General features: G+C 42.4%; 1 protein-coding gene across 1 annotated transcript in view; it reads left to right on the top strand.

The window, feature by feature from the left end:
• The first annotated feature begins 6053 nt into the window (after nt 1-6053).
• The window catches only part of LOC136858624 (uncharacterized), a 132397-nt gene continuing 113790 nt past the window's right edge, over nt 6054-24660 (top strand). The window contains exon 1 of the mRNA XM_067138322.2: nt 6054-6178. Within this exon, the coding sequence (XP_066994423.2) occupies nt 6153-6178 (26 nt within the window). The 5' untranslated portion in view covers nt 6054-6152. The remainder of the gene's footprint in view (nt 6179-24660) is intronic.

Genomic DNA, 24660 nt, shown 5'->3' on the forward strand with positions numbered 1-24660 from the left:
CTCACCAGTAAAGGCTTCTTTTATAAGGTAAGATTCCATATACTGTAACATTGTATACACGCTTAAAGCAGGGCGGCCGCGCGCGATGTAATTTGGGCGGAGGCAGCTGCCGTAGCGCAGAGTACAAACACCATTGTATATCAACGACATTGACCACCACCTTCAGTTCGGCGACAAAACATAAAAAGTATGCGATTCTTGTTCACACTTCGCTAACGTTTACAACACAGTCTCCACACATATACTGTCCGCACACTTTATCTTGATGCATTTGTGTACGGGGTGAGGAGTAAGGAAGGAACTGTCCCGGTATCGATAGTGCTGCCTGGTGTTGCCAACTGAACGAAAATGAAATCTGAATTGAATCGAGAATATGATCGATCGATATGAAATTTCTAAACCGTTATCATCTTAAGCCAACAACTATGTCACATACACATTATATAACATTATAAAACATATCTCTCGATGCGAATCTTGTTCCTAGCATGAATTCTATACTTTGACTTTGATGTGTAAACAACAACAGTACCAGTACCTAAAGTTTACGCCAGATGTCGCACAACGATGCTTAAGCGATTCATAGTTTGTGTTTCAAAGGTTGCCAGTATGAATCTCGAAGATCGCCGAGGTCGACCGATTCAGCACTAGGATGTAAATGCACCAAGATAAAGTGTGCGGATAATACACATCACACAAACAGACGTAAGGAAGATCATTCACCCAGTCGATTATCCGCATACAAGTACACACACATTATAAAACACACCCTAAAACTACTCAAAACACCTAAAACACCTAAACTAACACTAGACACAAGGGACATATCAATGTCCTGTTCCAATCAACTAATCAATCAATCAATCAATCAATCAAACACTACTGATCTGTATTCAGGATAGTCGCCCAGGTAGCAGATTCCCTATCTGTTGTTTTCCCAGCCTACTCTTAAATGATTGCAAAGAACCTGGAAATGTATTGAACATCTCCCTTGGTAAGTTATTCCAGTCCCCAACTCCCCTTCCTATAAACGAATATTTGCTCCAATTTATCCCCTTGAATTCCAACTTTATCTCCATATTGTGATCTTTCCTACTTTTAAAGTTATTCGTCTACTCATGTCATTCCACGCCATCTCTCCACTGACAGATCGGAACATACCACTTAGTCGAGCAGCTCGTCTCCTTTCTCCCAAGTCTTCCCAGCCCAAACTGCGCATCATTTTCATAACGCTACTCTTTTGTCGGAAAACACCCAAACAAATCAAGGTGCTTTTCTTTGGATTTTTTCAGCTCTCGAATCAAGTAATCCTGGTAAGGGTCCCATACACTGGAACCACACTCTAGTTGGGGTCTTACCAGAGACTTATATGCCCTCTCCTCATCCTTACTACAACCCCTAAACTCCCTCATAACCATGTGCAGAGATCTGTACCCTTCATTTACAATCCCATTTATGTGATTACCCCAATTAAGATCTTTCCTTATATTAACACCCAGATACAATGATCCCCAAAAGGAACTTTCACCCCATCAACGCAGTAATTAAACCTGAGAGGATTTTCCCTGTTTGTGAAACTCACAACCTGACTTTTAACCCCCTATATCCTCATACCATTGCCTGCTCTCCATCTCACACCATCGAGGTAATTTTGCAATTGCTCACAATCTTGTAATTTATTTCTCTATACACAATAACATCATCCGCAAAAGGCCTTATCTCTCATTCCACTTCTTTACTCATATCATTTATATGTATAAGAAAACATAAAGGTCCAATAATACTGCCTTGAGGAATTCCCCTCTTAATTATTACAGGGTCAGATCAAGCTTCGCCTACTCTCCGTACCTACAAGTACCTACAAGTACCTCTACCTCCGTACCTACAAGAATGGTGAATGCTGTTGTTAATGCTGATCAGCAGATACGGAAGTTTTGCCCTCATTCCCTCTATTTTCCTCTTAAAGGCCGATTTTTGCATTATACTCTCTTCGACACCCACTTCTTCTAAGATTTGTGTATTTTTTATTAAGCGAGAAAGTGCTATTGCAGCACGACTGGTCCGATGAGCTGCACCTTTCATAACATCCAGACACACTACTTGTCCTGAATGTAATTACTCAGCATCGCCCGCACCTCATCAGCTACCACACTGTCCCAGCCATCAACGAGACTGAGATTTCGGTGAAAGCTACATTTGCTCTGGCCTGTTCCGAGAGTTAGAAGCGAAAATATTGAATCCAAGCAACAGACGGGTTGTAAGTAGTAAAAAGAGAGAAAACATTCCACCAAAGAAGAGTATACGGCATACTCAAGAGACCAGTGAGGAGCTACCTTGCGGGAGACAACAGATTATTTGTCCCATCCTCTGTCCTGTAAGCCTCGGTCGCTGGTAAATCTCTATACTTAAGGTAGTTAGACCAGTGATTTACTTGACACACTCGGTGATTATGATTATGATTATGATTATGATTATGATTTGTGATTATGATTATGATTTGTGATTGTGATTGTGATTGTGATTATGATTATGATTATGATTATGATTATGATTATGATTATGATTATGATTATGATTATGATTATGATTATGATTATGATTATGATTATGATTATGATTATGATTATGATTATGATTATGATTATGATTATGATTGCTGACTCCGAAGTTAGCCTGTTCAAGTCCCCTTGTCGAAAATAAATTTCACCATCAGAATGTTGGCCGGCAGGGTAGAGGCTATAAAATTTCTAATCAGTAGATTGCGTATCAAAAGTCTGAATTCAATTCTAAACATCTCCGCATTGTACATATCGAGTGAGGGCATGTGGCACTGTTTGTTTACACGGGCCCATTGTTCAAAACCTGCGGATCCAGCCACAAGAGTGACGTACCTTATTTTGAGTGGTATCATGAAGAAGTAGATACTTTTGTATTGATATGTCAGTAATTTTATTCATGTTTTCTTTCGATATTTTCGTGGTATCGATACCAAGTTATGATATCATCGATACCGAAGCGAATAGTGATATTAATTGAAAATGGGTACAAAATTATATAATAATGGCATGTGGCTCCGGGGAGGCCTAGTCCAGGTCTTTCGAGTTGACACCGTATAGGAAAGGGCTAGTATTGGGAAGGTATTCCTCCGTGGCTTTAATTCAGGTACAGCCCCAGCATTTGCCTGGTGTGGAAATGGGAAACCACGGAAACCATCTTTAAAGCTGCCGAAGGTGAGATTCGAACCCACCATCTCCCGAAGCTACAGCTGCACTACCCTAACAGCACGGCCAACTCGCTCGGTTATTGTCATTATTGTTGTTGTTATTGTTACGGAGTTATCCGTGGTAGTTAGAGGTGAAAGAAGGTGCTGGGTGGAATAGGTCTCAACAACGAAATTAAAATTAATTAAAAACTTAACAAAGGTTATATTTTCTTTTCGAGATCAAGAAATAACAAGTATAACAAGAACTCAGTTGTATATCAACAAATTAAGAATGTACAATTACAATTTGTTAATGGTTTTGGGCTTCGAGCCCCCAGACACACAATCCTTGAGCAATGAGCCCAACTTTACTTATGTATAAGTTCAACAAACGAGCAGAAAACCCCAATCATACCAAGGAGCACTAGCTCCCAATTACCCAGAAAAGCCTCCTCGAGGCACACAGAAAATCTACTTTTAAGAAAGAGCAAACCCGCTCTCAAAGTTCAAGCCCATCAAAGGCCACACCAAACTCCACCTTCAAGCTTCCCTCCAGGCACACAAGAACAAGGGTAAAAATACCCAATCTACTGAGGCCTATTAAGTAAAGAAACAGGTCAATTACATGGCCCAAAATTCTGAGTTGAATAGAGGCGTAACTTGCACTCCTAATACACCTTTTTAAAACATATTTGGCTCTTAGGCCGCTTATGCAAGGGCTAATCCCATACTACGGAGGTGACACGATAGGAAAATTAATTACATTATGAAGCGAAGAAAAAAGTTATGAAAACGTAGTCACCTCAAAAATAATATGAGAGGGAGCTCGAGAGGGTTAGGCACTCTCTATCCCGATTTGTAGTTAAAGAGACGGAATTTATACCAAGTGTCTTTTACATTTTAAAGGAAGGTTACATGATAAAAGTTTCGAACCTGCCCCGAGGGTTAAACTGCTGAGCTAGCAAGCAAAGAAGTTATTAAAAGGCCATTACCTGATGGATGAACTGCCGCCTGAAGAAAGAGGCGCTTTCCGCCCCCTGATACATAATCACACTAAGAAAGGTGTTACTGAAGTGGCCCTGAGACAAGAAAATCAGCAGTTTATATATCCTCGCGGAAAATTCGAGACGTTTCATGAATGAGAACCCACACCCCCCTCAATTTTATTGGCTAGGATCAAGCAACATATCCATATCGGAGAAGACATACGTAATTGGTCAAAAATTAATTAGAGAAATTCGGGATTGGCTAAATTCAAAACAAGCGGAAGGAGAAGGGTTACACTGCCAACCCAAAAAATGACTGAAATAAATTTAACAAAGAACAAACTTATGAACACAAAATTTCTCAAAAAAAAAAAAAAAAACAGTTCCTTCACTTCCCACCAGGGTGCACAATTGTAATTCTTCAGTAGTGCCATCTAGAAGAGAATGTTCACACTTCTCACTACAGAGAAAACAAATATAAATCGAAAAAGACACAGTTCAGAACTCCACAAAATTTACAATAGCGACATCTTCTGAGAAACTTTAGAATTAACATGGTTGTTAAAGTTCAGGCTTCCTCCAGTAGAGGAGTTTCAACTGGCGCAATGTTTGAATTAGCGGCGCGGAGGTGTACCGCCCGGTACAGTTATTATTATTATTATTATTATTATTATTATTATTATTATTATTATTATTATTATTATTATTATTATTATTATTATTGCCCGCCTCTGTGGTGTAGTGGTTAGTGTGATTAATTACCACCCCCCGGAGGCCCAGGTTCGATTCCCGGCTCCGCCACGAAATTTGAAAAGTGGTACGAGGACTGGAACGGGGTCCACATAGCCTCGGGAGGTCAACTGAGTATAGGGGTTTCGATTTCCACCTCAGCCATCCTCGAAGTAGTTTTTCGTGGTTTCCCACTTCGTCTCCAGGCAAATGCTGGGCTAGTACCTAACTTAAGGCTACGACCGTTTCCCTCCCTCTTCGTTGCCAATCCCATCCAATCTTTCCATCCCCCACAAGGGCTCTGTTCAGTATAGCAGGTGAGGCCGCCTACACAATGTACTGTTTCTCCTCCCCAGTTGTATCCACGACCAAATGTCTCACTATCGGAGACACTGCCGTTGAGGTGGGATCCCTCGCTGAGTCCGGGAGAAACAACAAACCTGGACGGTAAAACAAAACTAAAATTTTAAAAATAAAATAATATTATTGTGGCTTAGCTGGTTGTTTCTCACCCGTAAGGCTGAGGCTCGATTCCCGGTCGATTCTGGTTTGAGAATTTCGTCTCAAAACTTATGTGCCGTCAGGGAAGGCATCTGGCCTTACCCCGCGGCTAAAACCAAAATAAAGCTGAGTGGCTCTAGCGACTCCAGAAATAGCTGGGGTAAGTAGAAGAACGTTTTATTATCAGTAACATTTTATTTAGGTGGCGTTGGACTGTGACTGGTAAGTTACGGTAGTAAACATCTACGAAGTAAAAGATTCCCCAGATCTTTGCTCAGCTATCAAGCGGATAGGCAAACGAGTTCTAGTCTCGCAATCTTAACTAATTAGAATGTGGCGTCTTCTTCCGCCTGACATTCCTGTGGGTGTACCACGGGGAAGATCGTAAACAGTTGTTCTGGGAAGTGCTTTGTTTTTCCTCCTGGTCTAGAATGAATATGCAACGGTGATTTAGTACACATTCGGAAATGAAGTAGCACCTGCTGAGGTTAATTTTAGAGATGATATAAAGATGCGAAAGGTATGAGCACAAGAGCCTTGGGGAAACACCGCCGAGGGTTCAGTGCATCAAGGAGATCACATGGAGTTCCCAGACCGCGGAGTGGGGGGCGGCACTCGGCACTGTAAGAGGCTGAGCCTGTAGCACGGGTGCTCAGTCGTGTGCCACAAGACTACCTGTGCGTGAGTGAACCTAGCACGTGAGAAGACTGCTCCGTTACCATACATTCACCGGCATGTGCGACCACAATTACTGCCAGCGGTAAGTACAACTCCTGTACTGTCTAGTTTCTTATCTCCAAAGTTGAACTTTGTGGTTCACGAAAACCATTAACCATCTCACTACCTTTTTTTTTTTTGATAGAATATTTTATTTATTTATGTTTTCTGGTTGTTTATGTTTAATGTAATGCATAACTGCAAGATCTGTTACATATCTCACTGGACGTGGTTACAATGGAGTGGTAGTTCTCGAAAGAATTCCTAATTGTCTGATGCAATGAAACGATGGCGGATCCAGGACATATTTAAGTGTGTGGAAGGGGGCAACGCCATACTTCAGTTTTCGTCTCAAACAATTGTACACTATAAATGCTCTGTTTTGTTTTGGTTTTTTTTGTTTTTTTTTTAAAGAAAGTTGTTAACCTAACATGATGTTAAGAAGTTCTAGTCAGTCCGACTATAGTTTAAAAAATATATAAACACCAAAGTAGCTTTCCTCTGCGGCTCCATGTATAGAACCTGGCATGTCATTTCGGTACATAGACACAGTTTTCAGAATACACTCTATGTCATTATCGGCTCTGAGCTATTCCTATAAAGTGCTTTTTTTTAATGTTCATAAATGGATTTTCTATGTTCATAACATAAGTGGAAAAAGAATCACAAAGGGAAGGTGAAGGTGCAGTACCTATGAACCCCGCCTTCCTTAAATCCGTACCTACAGTGAAATATATTACAGGACTGGCCCTCTGTTCCATAAAACCACAAAACAATAAAATTTGATCAGTGTAAGAGGACATCTTTTCAACAGATCAAGTGTGCTGTGGAGGGAATTAATTCTTGCAGGGGAGAAACCTGCACAATTTTAGTTCTAGCATTTTTAATCACCCTACAGATAGGGATGGTGATTTTCCGCAATAGTGGTACTATGTGAATGCAGTTTTACGACATGTAAACTGCATGCAAGCACAAACATTTGGAATATGGGATAAAAACAAGAACTGTGAGGTTATTCAGACTGTCTAAAATATCCGAAAAAAATTATAACAGATTATACCTGAACACGGTGTAATTAATTAATTTCTGCGCCCTTAGGCACAGTTAAGGGGCTGCCTGGCCGAGGCGGTAAAGGCGTGCTCGGTTCGCCCGGAAGGACGTGGGTTCGAATCCCCGTCAGGAAGCAGAGATTTCCACTTCCGGAGGTGCATATGGCCATGAGGTTCACTCAGCCTACACCAAAAATGAGTACCAGGTTAATTTCTGGGGGCAAAGGCGGCCGGGCGTAGAGCTAACTACTCTACCCCATCACGTGAGGTGACTTTGCTTGCTTTGCTAGGCACAATTATAACCTACACCCTCCAAAAAGTAATAGTAACTATACTCTGTAGAATAAGGTACACGGAACAAATAATATTTAAAAATTACACAAAACCAGAGTATTCAGAACCTGATATCTTTCAAATATGAAAATAAACTCGCTAATCATAGAAGTTTTCGTGTCACTTTGACGGTAGAGAACTTGTCGATCGAATTTTCATAGTTCTCGTTTCTCGTTTGCCACTTTACAAATTTAAATTTGTGCTTTGTGTTTTTGTCACCCATATTGTGTAGGCTCTGCTTACGAGATTTTCGGGAAGATAATTCACCATTAGATCACATTCACAGATCACGACATAATTATAATATTAATAATGTAAGAAAATAGAATGCAGTGCAGTCAAAATAAAAATCCATTGATCAGCTTGCGGAGTGGCAGCACTTAGTCGCCAATCAAACAATACAGGGGTTGTGATTTACGATGGAACAATACTTTTGTCACAGCCAAAGTCCCTGATCTTTCCAAGAAAATGTACAACTTGTAGATGTCAGACTGGCCACTCCTCCTCGGATATTATGGTTAACGAGGGGGACACCGACATACCGTTACCCAGTAGCGATATATCTCGAAACAAAACTGTCGAATTGAAAGGGATTGAGAATGACAGGTATTAAATTTAACTATCTTGGCTGTTAGAAAAGGAACAGCTTTTAGAAGTTGTGTTACTCCTAGAATAAACAGCGATAAATTAAGGCAGTAACTTGTAATTTTAACTGTTCAAATCGTACAATCATTGTAGGTATTACCTAAAATGTGCCGCCCTTAATGCCGCCGCCCCTAGACAGTTCTTTCTGGGCCTGGTGTAACTCAGGGCTGGCAGCAAGGAGGGTGGGATTTCATTGTACCTGTTATGATGTTTGATTGAATTGAAGGTCGATCAGTTTTATACGGTAGCTGTTTAGCCAAACTGAGGAACAATGCTCTACCGTAAAGTAGACAAGGCTAAGGCATGATGATCGTAAGATGGAAAATGTAAAACCCTACTTGGTACGACGTATCTTTTGAATGACGCTATTTCTCGACTTCAATTGAACTTCTGTTTTTTATGTATACTTTGTGTATTTATTGTGAACTAGGCAATATTGTCCTCGCATTCAATATTCAGTTTATATTTCAGAACTTGTTGATGAGGTCATGCTGCTTCTGCTTCTATATGGTGGACTGAAATCTCCATTTTAGAAAATACTGACATGAAACAGCTAGGTCATCCGTTATTCTCGATGAGCTCCATGAAATTTTACTTAATGTAATAATAATAATAATAATAATAATAATAATAATAATAATAATAATAATAATAATAATAATAATAATCACGTGAAACTTAAATCTGTATTTCAAAATGGGGCCTGTTTTCCAAAGAAAAGGTCAAACGTGACGTGAGTAGTTTTCAAAAAAACCACATACCTCCCAATAAAGTTTTTTAGCTCAGTCAATGTGTATAATGTTACGTTAATGTTAACGATAGGTTGCCGACCTCGTGGTCTAGCGGTAGTGAGCCTGCACAGAATCCCTGTGGTCACTTCCCGACTAAATCAGGGACTTTTATCTAGATTTGAGGGCTGTTTCGAGGTCCAGTTAGCCTACATGAGAACAACTGGGGAGGTAAATTACGATGAGTTAGCGGCCCCGGTCCGGAAAGCAAGAATAATGGCCGAGATAATTCGTCGCGCTGATCATGCGTCACCTTGTAATCTGCAGGTCCTCGAACTGAGCAGCGGTCGCATGATTGGCCAAGACCCTTCAGGACCGCAGTGCCATTAGGTTTTGTTGTGTTTTGTTTTGCTGTCGTTATCCACTGAGCAAGTTAGCTTTGCGGTTCGAATCATGTAGTTGTGAGCTTGCATTCGGGAGGAGGTGGATTTAAGCCCCACCGTCGGCAATCCTGAAGATGAGTTTACGTGGTTTCCCATTTTCACACCAAGCAAATTCTGGGGCTGTACCTTAATGAAGCGCACGGCCACTTCCTTCCCAGTCGTAACCCTTTCCTATCCCGTTGCCAAAAGACCTGAGTCGGTGTGACGATAAAACCCTTGCAGTCATCAGCACTGTTCTGTTTGAAACTCCGTATTATTGAACAGTTTACAGTACAGTTCTGCGTCACCTTGGATCTCATGTTCAGGAGGCAATGAGGGTCAAGTGATCACGGAAATGCAGTGGGAAGTCCTCACAACAAGTCTGTTGTCAACCTGATAAGTTTTCCGTCTCATAATGAGAGAATGTGATTAATATAGAATAGCCAAGCCACAACTTAGTCACCAGCCACTATGGTATTACCTCACACAGTACGAGAAGTGTTCTATGCTGGTACAGTGATATAGCCTCCGACCCCACACCTGAGAGTCTCGGATTCCAATTTCGACGCTTTCGTGTGAGATTTTCGCGAGGATCAGCGCGTGGCAACAGGAAGGACATTCGGTCATAAGCCCCTGTGATATACAAATTAAGCCTAGGCACTCCACCGGAACGTAGAAAGGCGATGTTGAAAATAGGAAGGAAGGAAGGAAGGAATATTTTTCATCGCCGATCTCCAGAGAAAGAGGCTGGCTAGCCGAGATCGTGTTCGCATGATCTATTGAAAACCGTCCGGCCCTTAGAAGGGCTAACAAAACCTATTGATACTAGTGATACATCTTACCCTGAGTTTTCTCCTCACTAATCATAGGAAACCAGAGAAAGAGGGCGTTACCTTTTGAGTAGCCCGTCTTATCCACTTAGGGTAAGGAATGAAAACTTTTCATGCCTGCATCTTTCCACATATTCCGATGTCGAGTTCGGAAACTTCCAATTAAACCTCGCAGTTAGTAGTCAGTACATGATTATTTCATGCAACACAGGTTATATCAATGAATTTTCAGTAAGTTGCAATATGATCTCGCTGAAGTTTCCTTAGTCAATGCTACGATTAAGAATAATAGAAGCCGTCTTCTATTGGTGCCCTCAAGCCAGCATAATACACACAATATGTACCAGTTTTACTGGCGTGCGCACTTCTTGGTTAGTGACAAAATCTATTGGTCTAACACGTCAGCGCTGCATTGCATGGAATTTCTCGAGGTGTTATAGCAACACCGCCTCGCAAAGCCCAACTGAAATCGCCCGCAAAGCTCTCATATACCCGGTTTACGTTGTTTCCGACCATCCTGTATATCAATCAATCAATCAATCAATCAATCAATCAATCACTCTGCATTTAGGGCAGTCGCCCAGGTGGCAGATTCCCTATCTGTTGTTTTCCTAGCCTTTTCTTAAATGATTGCAATAAATTGGAAATTTATATGCATATGGTTTAAAGTGATTTGATCGAATCTGAGAATGTCCTTGTAGAACGAAACATGGCATTCATTCATTGTTTAATAGTGTGTATTTTTTTACAGGTATGTTATAGTGTTATATAGTCTATTATATTTTGAACTTGTGTGTTTGACAGACTGAAAATCTTTTAAGTTACATTTGATTAACAGGCCTACATATTTTCAGAACAACTATCAAAAGTCAAAGATTAACCTTGAATAGTGCGAACAGATCCATTATTAGTGCCATCCGGAAGTGGGTGTTCTCTTTTAAGTGGCACATCTGTCATCAGGAGGTGGATCTATCGTGTAAACTCGTATAGAGCGTGCGCGATAGAGGGTTAAAAACACCCACGGCTGCCGTCGACTAGCGTGTTTTGTCACTAGCCAAGACGTGCGCACTTCTTGGTTAGCGACAAAATCTATTGGTCTAACACGTCAGGGATGCATTGCATGGAATTTATCGAGCGGAAGTCCACCTCAGCAAGGTAACGGTTAGCGTTATGAACATCCATCCTTGGAGTCCTGGATTCGATTCCCGGTACTGCCAGCAATTTAAGATTGTCAGGAGTGCTACATGCAGCTTACCTCGATTGGGGGTGTGCCTGAAAAGAGCTGTGCAACCTCGGGACGAGGACATGAGTATATGAGTTATTCTTGAAGGCAGTGTGCACCGACGAAGCAAGGCCGCCGTTTCATGCCAGACCATTGGCCTAATAATAATTATTTGCATTTTCATGTTTGATAGCCTGGATATCACACGGATAGTCTGGCTGCCTGATCGCTGTCGCTCATTTAGACGTACATTGGAAAGGCCTGCACCAAAGCTTTCCCTATGATGCCACTGATGACAAGATTGTTGACAGCTTGGTCCATTAGGTCCGACGGCTTCATGATCCTGTACAGGTAGTCGCATCTGGCCATGACCCTGTTGGCGTGGTTGCCGCATTGCGTGTCGAGGAAGGGACAGGATGAGGTAGCGGGACCGCTACCGTGGTGTAGTACGTGGCCCTACATGGCTGCTGGAGAACTGGAGGCCGGTGCGGGTTCGGATGGAGGTCTGGCGGTGGTTCAGATGGAGGCCTCGGCAGGCTCCATGGGAGGATGGGCGCGTCTCGCAGCGGATCGTTGTCGTCATCATCGAGGTATGGGTTGCCATCCTCGGTACCGCGAGTGCCCGGGATTACCTTCATTCCCGACGAAATCCCATGGCGCGGATCTCAAACGGAGGTCGTGCACCGATTGAAGTCTGGGCTGTAGTGGAGGTGCTTCGTCGACTTCCTATAGCTCTGTAGTATCGAAGGATGCCCAGTATTCACGGAGGGTCTCATGCAAGGTCAGCGCGGGCGCGTAGTGTATATACTCCCTGATCCCAGACGAGGGGGACCGCCCTACACGATATTGACCATGTTACCCCTCCTACCAGGGAAATCTAGGCGTCCGGTGATGCGGCCTACTCATTCCAATGTGTAGAAATTTAAGATTTGTGACCGATTATGGCCGCTGCCTTCGCTGACTGACGCTCCCTCCGGGTCGAGCCTCTTTTTATAGGGTTTGGGGGATCGCGTCGGTCAGTCGCGGCACAGCAAGACGCCATTATTATTATTATTATTATTATTATTATTATTATTATTATTATTATTATTATTATTATTATTATTATTATTCACAGGGCACTGCCAGATGATACCACCTCGTATTGAACGACGGAACTGCAGCGTCAGACTAAACTCGGGACTGGGAGAGAATGTGGAACTTGAAATCCCTGCTAACTCGTGGTTGGGACGGTGAAAAATGTGTTGAATGCAGAGTTAACTATGACGTAGGATGGAAAAGGTTAATAGGTTGCCGTCAAAATATCGGTGGGGCCGCTAGTCTTGAGGTCCTGCATTGTTTGGCGGTACCCTCCCCCCTACCCCCCCCCCCTCCACCTTCACGTCTGTAGGTTTAACCTTAAATCGCCTTATACGTGACCCTTGGGAGGCGCAAGTCGAGTGATAAGAGTGTAGGTAGCCAGACAACCACACGATCTCCTGGCTAAAACACATTATATTCTTTCTACCACGTCACAACTTGACAGCAAAGACCCTTGTGAAGGCCAGCTGACAAGAATCTCGGAACTTTTATCAAGATTTACCTAGCAGATTTAGGGCGTCAGGAAGAACATCCGGCCATAAACACCACCTAAAACCCAAAGTGAGTTAGTGTAGGTGACTCAGGTACACGTAGGATAAATTGAAGAAGTTTTAGTACACGACAAGTTCATTAGACACTAATGCCTCCTATAACTCAAATGTGTAAGATTCAATCCCAGCAGTGTGCATGTCAGACCCAAGATTCTTAGGTTTACAGATTCATTATAGTCTCTAATTTTTAAGACAAAATTGCGGCGCTTAAAGCCCGTAGTAGATGAAGTTACGTTAACTGTATAGCATTAAAATTCTATTCATATCTAAGATTGGGACAGGACTCTCTAAACTTGGTATAAAGTACTATCCTAGCTTTTTTTATGAGATATGAAGGAATTTTGACAAAGAGTACACAGGATAGCTTCACGAATCGAAATTCGGACCTCCGATCAGAGCAGCTTTCCACGTCATAATAATAATAATAATAATAATAATAATAATAATAATAATAATAATAATAATAATAGAACAAATACATTTATTATGGCTACACTGAATGCCTGTCTGCTGTCATTTCTTGATGGATACAGTACTTTTGCATCCATCTCCTGGCACAGGCCAGAGTAAAGTGTAGCTTCCACCGAAGTCCCAGTCTCATCCACGGCTGTGACAATATGGGTAGTGCTGAGTAATGACATTCAGAGCACGACTAGTGCATCTGAGTGTTATGAAAGGTGCTGCTCATAAGGTCAGTCGTGCTGATAATAGTACTTTCTGACCCAGTGAGGAAAGCAATGGCAAAGTACCTCACTCCTCATCTTGCCTAGTATGCCTCATTTTGGTGCTGCCATTGGTTTTTGGGGTTTCCTTATAACCGCATAACCTTTGGTGGTGCTATTTGAGGATCCAACTAGCTTCTGGGCTGATGACCTAACAGACAGACACACTGAATGCATAATAAATGGGGATGCTTGTTGCTGTTCAAGTTACTTCGCGACACAGCATACCCTTCCATCCATTTCTGCACATGCAATAAGACATGAAACATTGCAAACTTTTAAATATAAACCATTGGATTAACTCGAACCCGCTAACTTAGGTTTAGAAGGACAGCGCTCTACCGTCCAAGCCACCTAGCTCGGGTTAGTTATGTTCTAAGTTATATAAACAAAATAATAACGTATGTCTTTTTGATTTTTATGCGGCAATCTCCTGGTTTTAAAATTGAAATTAAAACGCGAAAAATATAGTTTAGTGTGTATGTACGTATGATGTTCACCATTACGCAAGAATCCCGGAAAATGCTTTGTTGAAACTTGGTATTTAGACTATGGCAGGCTTTGGTTTTTCCCTCAGACTCAGCGAGGGATCCCACCTTTACCGCCTCAAGGGCAGTGTCCTGGATCTTGAGACTTTGGGTCGGGGGCATACAGCTTGCGAGGAGGACCAGTACCTTGCCCAGGCGACCTCACCTGATATGCTGAACAGGGGCCTTGTGGGGGATGGGAAGATTGGAAAGGATAGACAAGGAAGTCTAAGTTAGGTACCATCCCGGTATTTGCCTGGAGGAGAAGCGGGAAACCACGGAAAACCACTTCGGGAATGGCTCTACTCAGTTGACTTCCCGAGGCTGACTGGACCCCGTTTCAGCCCTCGTACACTTTTCAAATTTCATGGCAGAGCCGGGAATCGAACCCGAGCCTCCGGGATGGTAGCTAATCACTCTAACCACTACACCACAGAGGCGGACAGCGTGAAATACAAATTTCGAAATACTGAGTTTAGGAATAAATGTTGAAAAAAAAAAAGAAAACCGCTTGACAGATTCATTTGCAGTGAATTTTGCCAAATGAAAAATTTATATAGAATGGTATTTTCTGAATTCCCCCTCCCCCTCCCCGGCGGTCCAGAAGTGATAACAGCGAGATACCATCCACGTGATGCTGTAGTCCCTTGACTAAATACATTTGCATTATGACTTACTAAGTTACCCCACTGATTCCTTTAAATTAAATTATCTATGTGTGTTGTAATAGCTCGAACTTCGTTCTCTATTCTGAAGGTAGTCGAAAACACAGAACACTGTAGCGAAGAGAAGGCGGTCAATAGATCCCGCCAGTCTACGAGTATTCTCTTCCCTGACTGTTCGCGAGTGATCAGCCCAACTGCATTCTCAGGCACCGATTTACAAATGGGCGGACTGGGCATTTGCCCAGGGTTTTGAGAGGCGGCTGCCGGCGGATCGAGTAATTATGGCCTGTGTGAATTACGTCTTAAATTCATTACACTCAAATTACTTTTACATTCCACAAATTATTCCAATTATTTTATTAGACTATATAAAACACTTTAAACTATTCTAACTTTAAAACCTGAATTTAACCTATATATTTAAATTTTATGAAGAAAATGTGTCTTATTTCTAAAATTATTCACTTACATACAAAGTATCAAACTGAATCAACGTCTTTTTAAATAAAAATAAAAACAGCTCCATCCTTATTTGGCTGTTATCTTTATTTGGCTTGATAAGTTTAATTATGAGAATTAACTGTGTTTGCATAATGTGCTGTTTTAAAACTTGTAATCTTGAAAACTGTAATATTTAATTTGTAAACATTTATTTTCTAGAGGAACAGGAAAACAAGCAGAGGGGCGGGCGGCTAAATATTGTTTGCCCAGGGCGCTAACTACTTGAAATCGGGGCCTGTGCATTCTCCAATTTCATTTTAAATGCCTACCGTTTCCACTAAGCGTCTGCTTCCCGATGACTATCAACAAATCTCAAGGGCAGACACGTCAGACTGCAGGCGTTGACGTGGGCTGTTTCTCTCATGTATAGCTGCTCTCAGGTCAGCAGCAGAGTTGCACTTTTTATTTGCGCTTCACAAGGTAGCCTACCACAAAAAACGTACGCTACCAGAAAATGGTGAGATACTTTGAGTAAGCTATGTTTGAGTGTGTTATCCAGCAGCGCAACGTTAAGTAGCTGTACCTTGCTCCCTATGAAACCGTCAATGACGGTATATGCAGGTAGTTATGAAATATTACGATGATTCATGTGGAAGTCGAGCACGGGTAGAGCAACGGCGAGAAAGAGATATAAAAACAGGTGTCGGGAGGAAGACAGTGCTTGGAGCTACATGCGGTTACATCAGAACTCTAAATGTCACTAGATACGTGAGGGAACAGGTCGTTGCTATGCTCGATATGTCACGCACACCTTAAATTAGAAAGAAAATTATACAGATACGATCAAATGGATTCTTGAATGTTTTCTTGTCTCATTTCTTTTTACCCCTTAATGAGAGACGTTAACGAAATAAACCAGTGAATTACCTCCTCCCCTTAACTTAACGTGGCGCTTTTAAATGGGTCATTTGGTAGTGCAGGAAGGACATTTTATCATCATCATCATCATCATCATCATCATCATCATCATCATCATCATCTGTTTACCCTCCAGGTTCGGCTTTTCCCTCGGACTTTGCGAGGGATCCCACCTCTACCGCCTCAAGGGCAGTGTCCTGGAGCTTCAGACTCTTGGTCGGGGGATACAACTGGGGAGAATGACCAGTACCTCGCCCAGGCGGCCTCACCTGCTATGCTGAACAGGGACCTTGTGGAGGGATGGGAAGATTGGAAGGGATAGACGAGGAAGAGGGAAGGAAACGGCCGTGGCCTTAAGTTAGGTACCATCCCGGCATTCGCCTGGAGGAGAAGTGGGAAACCACGGAAAACCACTTCGAGGATGGCTGAGGTGGGAATCGAACCCACCTCTACTCAGTTGACCTCCCGAGGCTGAGTGGACCCCGTTCCAGCCCTCGTACCACTTTTCAAATTTTCGTAGCAGAGCCGGGAATCGAACCCGGACCTCCGGGGGTGGCAGCTAATCACGCTAACCACTACACCACAGAGGCGGACAAGGACATTTTAACTGAAAGCTTTTTACCAAGATCGAAACCAGTTTTAATAATAATGTTATTGTTTTTACGTACCACCAACTACTTTGGTGGTTTTTAGAGACGCCGATGTGCCAGAATCGTGTCCGATAGAAATTCTTTTACGTGCCAGTAAATCTATCAGCACAAGCCTGACGTATTTGAGCACCTTCAAATACCACCAGACTGAGGCAAGATTGAACCTGCCAAATTGGGGTCAGAAAGGCCAGCGCCTCAATCGTCTGAGCCACTCAGCCCGACAATTACTGTGTTAATAGAGTGAATGTACCTCATGAGGACTGCCGTAAGTTAATACTGTATAAGAAAAGATCTTCATTGGGATAAACACATTGACGAAGTTGTAAATAAGGTTTACAGATCCCATCATATTTGAGGGTATTTTGGGGGGTTGTAGAAAGGATGTAAAGGAGACGGCACATAAATCACTGGTGGGACTCCAGTCAGAATATGATACCAGTGTATGGAACTCACGCCAGGATTATTTGACTCGAGAACTGGAAAGAATCCAAAGGAAAGCAGCACTGAGTGTTGTGGGTGATTTCCGACAAAAGATTAGTGTTACGAAAACGTTACAATCTTTGGACTGGGAAGATATAGAAGTAGAGAGACGAGCTGCAGGACTAAGTGGTGTGTTCCGAACTACCAACAGAGAGATGTGTGGAATAACATTAGTAGACGAATAAACTTGATCGTTTTTAAAAGTAGGAAAGATCATAGACCAATGACATGTGAGCTGTTGCGCAGAAAGGGACCCAAAGTCGACAACTGATGTTTTACACCAGAGCTGAACTAATGTGTCTGCGCCATAAAATTAGCATTTCTGTGTTATGGCTTCTTGTGCTAACTATGATTTTCTTAACAAAGTAAGTTACGCAGCAGTTCGAGTCTTCGCCGCGCCATGTCATGAAAACTTTGTACAATTCTAAGAAAAGTAGTGAAAGCTGTAATTGTTATTTTTTCCCCAAAATACAATTTTCTAAATAGCAACAGTAAATAATTAATGTCTTCTGAAACTCGAAATAATAATAATAATAATAATAATAATAATAATAATAATAATAATGTTATTTGCTTTACGTCCCACTAACTACTTTTACGGTCTTCGGAGACGCCGAGATGCCGGAATTTAGTCCCGCAGGAGTTCTTTTACGTACCAGTAAATCTATCGACACGAGGCTGTCGTATTTGAGCACCTTCAAATACCACCGGACTGAGCCAGGATCAAACCTGCCAAGTTGGGGTTAGAAGGCCAGCGCCTTAACCGTCTGAGCCACTCAGCCCGGCCGAAACAACACAGCGGTTTGAGAATTTCAGAGCCTGTCTCAGTGTTAGCTTTATAAAATAACACTCTCTCCTTGTAATGAGAATCAGTACAGGACGAAATTAATCAAACCTGTACCAGGCTAGTGTTTTACGAATTAATTACTCCAATACGGAAGAAGTATTATGTTCATCTTATGTAATGAACTCTTACGTTCTGCGAGAGAACTGATATAGGCATCGATGTCTGGTGTCTGGTCGCTGAAATGCTTCCTGTACTGTCATAACCATTAGATTCAGAAGTAACATTACTGTGTGGGCAGAATGGAGAAACGGAAAATCCCCTTCTAAATATGCGCGGGTGACTGACCTTAAAGCCAGAGGAGACCTAGTAATCAATCTGACAGCGTCTTGATTCGACCTACAGCTGTCTGTTACGTAGCGGACAAGGTAAAATGTCTTCCTGTATCTCGAGTCAAACCTAGGCACTTCGCTGAAACAATAAATTCTACTATGAATCTGCTTTGCTTTTTAAGTAGCTTTTTGCTAGACTTTTAACCTCGCACTAACACATCGAAGGTTTTCGGTTGTCGGAAGGATGGGAAAGACCTAGGATAGGGAAGGTACAGGCCGTGGCCTTAATTAAGGTACAGGCCCAGCATTTGCCTGTGTGAAATGGGAAACCACGGAAAACCATCTTCAGGGCTGCCGACAGTGGGGTTCGAACCCGCTATCTCCCGGATGCCAGCTCACAACTGTGCGCCCCTAAACGCACAGCCAACCCACCCGGTGGATGAAATCTATGACATGTTTTAACGGTCAGATGCTCTTCCTGTCTCCAACTTCAGTTGAAGAGGTAATGAAAACAAAATGAATGAAGGTGATTGAAATTAGGGAAGGAGGTGGTCTATGAATAGGAACTGTCCAGGCATTTGCCTGGAGGTGAAAATGGGGAACCACAGAAAACCATTCTCACGGCAGCCGACGGTGGGATTCGAACCTGTTTGCCCGAATGCAATGCTTGGCTCCATAGCCTTAGCGCGTTAACACACATGGCCATTTCGGTCGGTACATAAATTATAATAAATCTACATTTAATAAATACATTATGAGCGTAATTGTGAAATACATTTCTGACATTCCTTATTATTATTATTATTCTACCGCTTTACCCACACCTGTGGGGTCGTGGGTGCGAACTATGTCGCACATATGGATTTGGCCCTGTTTTACGGTCGGATGCCCTACCTGACGCCAACCCTATATGGAGGGATGTAAACATCATTGCTTGTTCCTGTGGTGGTTGGTAGTGTAGTGTGTTGTGTGAATATGAAGAGAAAAGTGTTGGGATAAACACAAACACCCAGTCCTCGGGCCAGAAGAATAAATCATACGTGATTAAAATCCCTGACCCGGCCAGGAATCGAACCCGGGACCCTCTGAACCGAAGGCCTGAACGCTAACCATTCAGCCAATGAGTCGGACTACATTTCGGATACCTATTTACATAAATTATAATAAATCTAAAATAAATTACAATGAAAGTAATTGTAAAATGCATTTCAGAAACTTCTTTGGCGGGCTGAATGGCCCAGGTGGCCTTCTGACCCCAACTTGGCAGGTTCGATCCTGGCTCAGTCCGGTGGTATTTGAAGGTGCCCAAATACACCAGCCTCGTGTCCGTAGATTTACTGGCACGTTAAAGAACTCTTGTGGGACAAAATTCCAGTACCTCGGCGTCTCCGAAAACCATAAAAGTAGTTAGTGGGACGTAAAGCCAATAAAATGTATTATTATTATTATTATTATTATTATTATTATTATTATTATTATTATTATTATTATTATTATTATCATCATCATCATCATCATCATCTGTTTACCCTCCAGGTTCGGCTTTTCCCTCGGACTCAGCGAGGGATCCCACCTCTACCGCCTCAAGGGCAGTGTCCTGGAGCTGCAGACTCTTGGTCGGGGGATACAACTGGGGAGAATGACCAGTACCTCGCCCAGGCGGCCGCACCTGCTATGCTGAACAGGGGCCTTGTGGAGGGATGGGAAGATTGGAAGGGATAGACAAGGAAGAGGGAAGGAAGCGGCCGTGGCCTTAAGTTAGGTACCATCCCGGCATTCGCCTGGAGGAGAAGTGGGAAACCACGGAAAACCACTTCGAGGATGGCTGAGGTGGGAATCGAACCCACCTCTACTCAGTTGACCTCCCGAGGCTGAGTGGGCCCCGTTCCAGCCCTCGTACCACTTTTCAAATTTTCGTGGCAGAGCCGGAAATCGAACCCGGACCTCCGGGGGTGGCAGCTAATCACGCTAACCACTACACCACAGAGGCGGACATTATTATTATTATTATTATTATTATTATTATTATTATTATTATTATTATTATTGATGATGATGATGCTTGTTGTTTAAAGGGGCCCAACATCGAAGGTCATCGGCCCCTATTATTATTATTATTATTATTATTATTATTATTATTATTATTATTATTATTATTATTATTATTATTATTATTATTATTATTATTATTATTATTATTATTATTATTATTATTATTATTATTATTTTCTTTATTTTCCCTAACTTAGGCGTTTTTATTTATTTTCTATTTGGATGGCTGTTAGTTAGTGGAACGTAAAACCAGTACCATTAATTCTATTGTAGTTCAGTAACAACTAAAAGAAAATCTAGTTTTGCTACGTTCTGATAGAGACCTACGTTGAGGTATATGTGTCATGAGCCTTCTCCTCTACTACTGTTTACTCATGCAATAGTTGCGTGTTTTTTTAATCGAGAGTCAACATGAAAGAAGCTTTCCGGAAAGTGAAAGCAGCCCGCAGCGTGACGACCTTGACTTAGTCTACAGGTTGTCAATAGCGTTAGGTCATTGAGACCTCAGCTGTTTCTAGAAGGCGCGGCAGACACTCGGCCAAACAGCACGACTTTGAGTGCTATTATCCATTATCCATATACGCATCCTTTCTTCCCGTACGTTTTGAATATTAACCTGATAATTGTGGTTTACATTGGACAGGAAAAATAACAGCCTGCGTCGGGCTTAGTTTCATTTTTGTCTCTTACAGCATCACGGGAGAATGGATTCATAAAATATAGATTTAAGTTTAGGATTATGGTCTTGGCTATAATTCGTTCAAAATATTCAGTAAGAAGGGGGCTTCAGAGGGGGGCCTTAAAAATAAAACAGCCGGGCTGAGTGACGAAGACGTTTGAGGCGCTGGACTTCTGACCCCAAGTTGGCAGGTTCGATCCTGGCTCAGTCCGGTGGTATTTGAAGGTGCTCAGATACGTCAGCCTCGTGTCTAGATTTACTGGCACGTAAAAGAACTCCCAGGGACGAAATTCCGGCACCTCGGCGTCTCTGAAAACTGTCAATAAAGTAGTTAGTGGGAAGTAAAAACAATAACATTATTATTTTTAACATAAAACTCGATGTATTTCTTATACGGTTGGTTTCACAGAAGAATTGCTAAGAAGAAAATATATTTATACTATGATTTAAAAATTGTTTCTTCTTTAGTCTATCGGTGAAAGTCAGAGAAAAGGCGAAATATCAGTGCGAGTCGTGTGAGTGTTTGTCCAAGAGCCGATGATAACTAACTAAGGGCGAGCTGTTATGGAAATAAGCCTGGAAACGTTTTGAAGGCTTTGTACTGTAGTCTACATTGTTTAAACGTTTTCGAGAGATGGAATTTGGAGCCGACGAGTGTGTGATCCAGTGTACCGAAAGGAGAAAAAAACGAGCTCGATTTCGCAAATCATCGTCACATCATGCCACTCCCTTGCCTGTCTTCATAATGTAATTTCTGACCATTATTACAAAGAAGGTACAGGGAAAGGAATTAATAGAGTTGCCCAAGCGTTATAATTCAGATAAACGTATATCCATTTCAAAGTTTTAGTTAGTTCAGACACGAGTGAGGCAAGTGAGTCCACTTCAACATTCCTCTAGACTCCCTTGCCCCGCACAGCACTTCGAAATAGATTGGCTCCTATCGTAGAGACTACTCAGAGAACCCGTAGTCCGACTCGTTGGCTGAACGGTCAGCGTACTGGCCTTCGGTTCAGAGGGTCCCGGGTTCGATTCCCGGCCGGGTCGGGGATTTTAACCTTAATTGGTTAATTCCAATAGCACGGGGGCTGGGTGTATGTGTTGTCTTCATCATCATTTCATTGTCATCACGACGCGCAGGTCGCCTACGGGAGTCAAATATAAAGACCTGCACCTGGCGAGCCGAACCCGTCCTGGGATATCCCGGCACTAAAAGCCATACGACATTTCATTTCAGTGAACCCGTAGAGACCTAATATAATGAGTTTACAAAATACTATCTTAAAATCAGTTCCACATTTTTAATAATAATAATAATAATAATAATAATAGTAATAATGACACCAACATTGACAGGAAATACAGTGAAAAAATCTCCAAGTACAAAGAACTTGCAGAAGAGATAAAGAGGATCTGGAAGATGAAACTGGTACGAATAGTTCCTGTGATTCTGTCAGTCAACGGCCTCATTCCACACACACTTCACAAGAGTCTGCGAGAACTGGGTCTTCCACCGAACATCTACAAAATTATGCAACATTCTGTCCTCCTGTCAACATGCAACATTGTGCGATCGTTCCTCTCGCAAGAATGAAGATCCCGCGATCTACAGTTTTGTATATACCTGTACATCAACGTTTGTATTATAATGTGTAAATATTTTAATTATGTAAGGCACTTGGTGCATCCCGTGCCCCATTACTACCCATATTTCCTGTGGAGAAGTGTATGAATAATAATAATAATAATAATAATAATAATAATAATAATAATAATAATAATAATAATAATAATAATAATAATAATAATAATTTTATTTGCTTCAGGTCCCACTAATTACTTTAACGGTTTTCGGAGGCGCGGAGGTGCCGGAATTTAGTCCCACGTTAAAGAACTCCCGTCAGCCTCGTGTCGGTTGATTTGAACACCTTCAAATACCACCGAACTGAGCCAGGATCGAACCTGCCAAGTTGGGGTCAGAAGGTCAGCACCTTAATTGTCTGAGCCACTCAGCCCGGCAGTTCCACGTTTTTATGAATCTGCCTGACTGGACATAAATTGTATTTCTTAGAGAAAAAATTACTAAAATAAACACCTGTAACTTCGAAGTTTCGCGATGGAACGTTCCGTAACCTACGCATCTTATAAACCAAATTCACAACACGTAACATCGCATAGGATCCCAAATCCTACAGTTCTCAAAATTAGATGGGGTAGACTCTCATGCAGGCCGCCTCTGTGGTGTAGTGGTTAGTGTGATTAGCTGCCACCCCCAGAGGCCCGGGTTCGATATCCGGCTCTGCCACGAAATTTGAAAAGTGGCACAAGGGCTGGAACGGGGTCCTCTCAGCCTCGGGAGGTCAGCTGAGTAGAGGTGGGTTCGATTCCCACCTCACCCATCCTGGAAGTGGTTTTCGGTGGTTTCCCACTTCTCCTCCAGGCAAATACCGGGATGGTACCTAACTTAAGGCCACGGCCACTTCCTTCCCTCTTCCTTGTCTATCCCTTCCAATCTTCCCATCCCCCCGCAAGGCCCCTGTTCAGCATAACAGGTGAGGCTGCCTGGGCGAGGTACTGGTCATCCTCCTCAGTTGTATCCCGACCCAGAGTCTGAATCTCCAGAGCACTGCCCTTGGGGTGGTAGAGGTGGGATCCCTCGTTAAGTCCGAGGGAAAAACCTACCCTGGAGGGTAAACAGATAAAGAAGAAAAAGGGGGACTCATGCTCCGTATGACTCGCTTGCCCCATTCTTCCCTAGGCTATGTCCAGAGGTGACGTTATTCATCGATAAAATCGATACAGACTGGACAGTATTTTTGTATATCTATGGTTGTAACTGTGACAAATCTCGAATATAGTAGTTTGTAAACAACAATGGTAGGGTCAAATCGTTCGCTAGATGAAGAAGAAATCATCTTCGCTCTTTCAAAAACTGCTATGTGATAATGTTTTAGGAGAAATACTCACCCACAGCACATATGTATGTCAGGCGTCAGGAAGGGCATCCGGCCGCAAAACATGCCATATACATTCATCTCACCTCATTTCCGACCCCGTATCAAGAAATGGGACTGTGGGGAAGACAAACAACATATGCGAAATGTTTTGCTAGTGGCTTTACGTCGCACCGACACAGACAGGTCTTGTGGCGACGATGGGGTAGGAAAAGCCTAGGAGTTGGAAAGAAGTGGCCTTAATTAAAGTACAGCTCCAGTATTTGGCTGGTGTGAAAATGGAAAACCACGGGAAACCATCTTCAGGGCTGTCGGCAGTGGGATAGATAGATAGATAGATAGATAGATAGATAGATAGATAGATAGATAGATAGATAGATAGATAAGAAATGGGTGAGCCCTGTCTTCGCAGAGCTCCACACGTAGGTCTATGAAGACCCTTTGTGCCCCTTAAACAGGTT

Source organism: Anabrus simplex, chromosome 1 (genome assembly GCF_040414725.1).
Source record: "Anabrus simplex isolate iqAnaSimp1 chromosome 1, ASM4041472v1, whole genome shotgun sequence".
In the NCBI taxonomy this organism is placed as follows: Eukaryota; Metazoa; Arthropoda; class Insecta; order Orthoptera; family Tettigoniidae; genus Anabrus; species Anabrus simplex.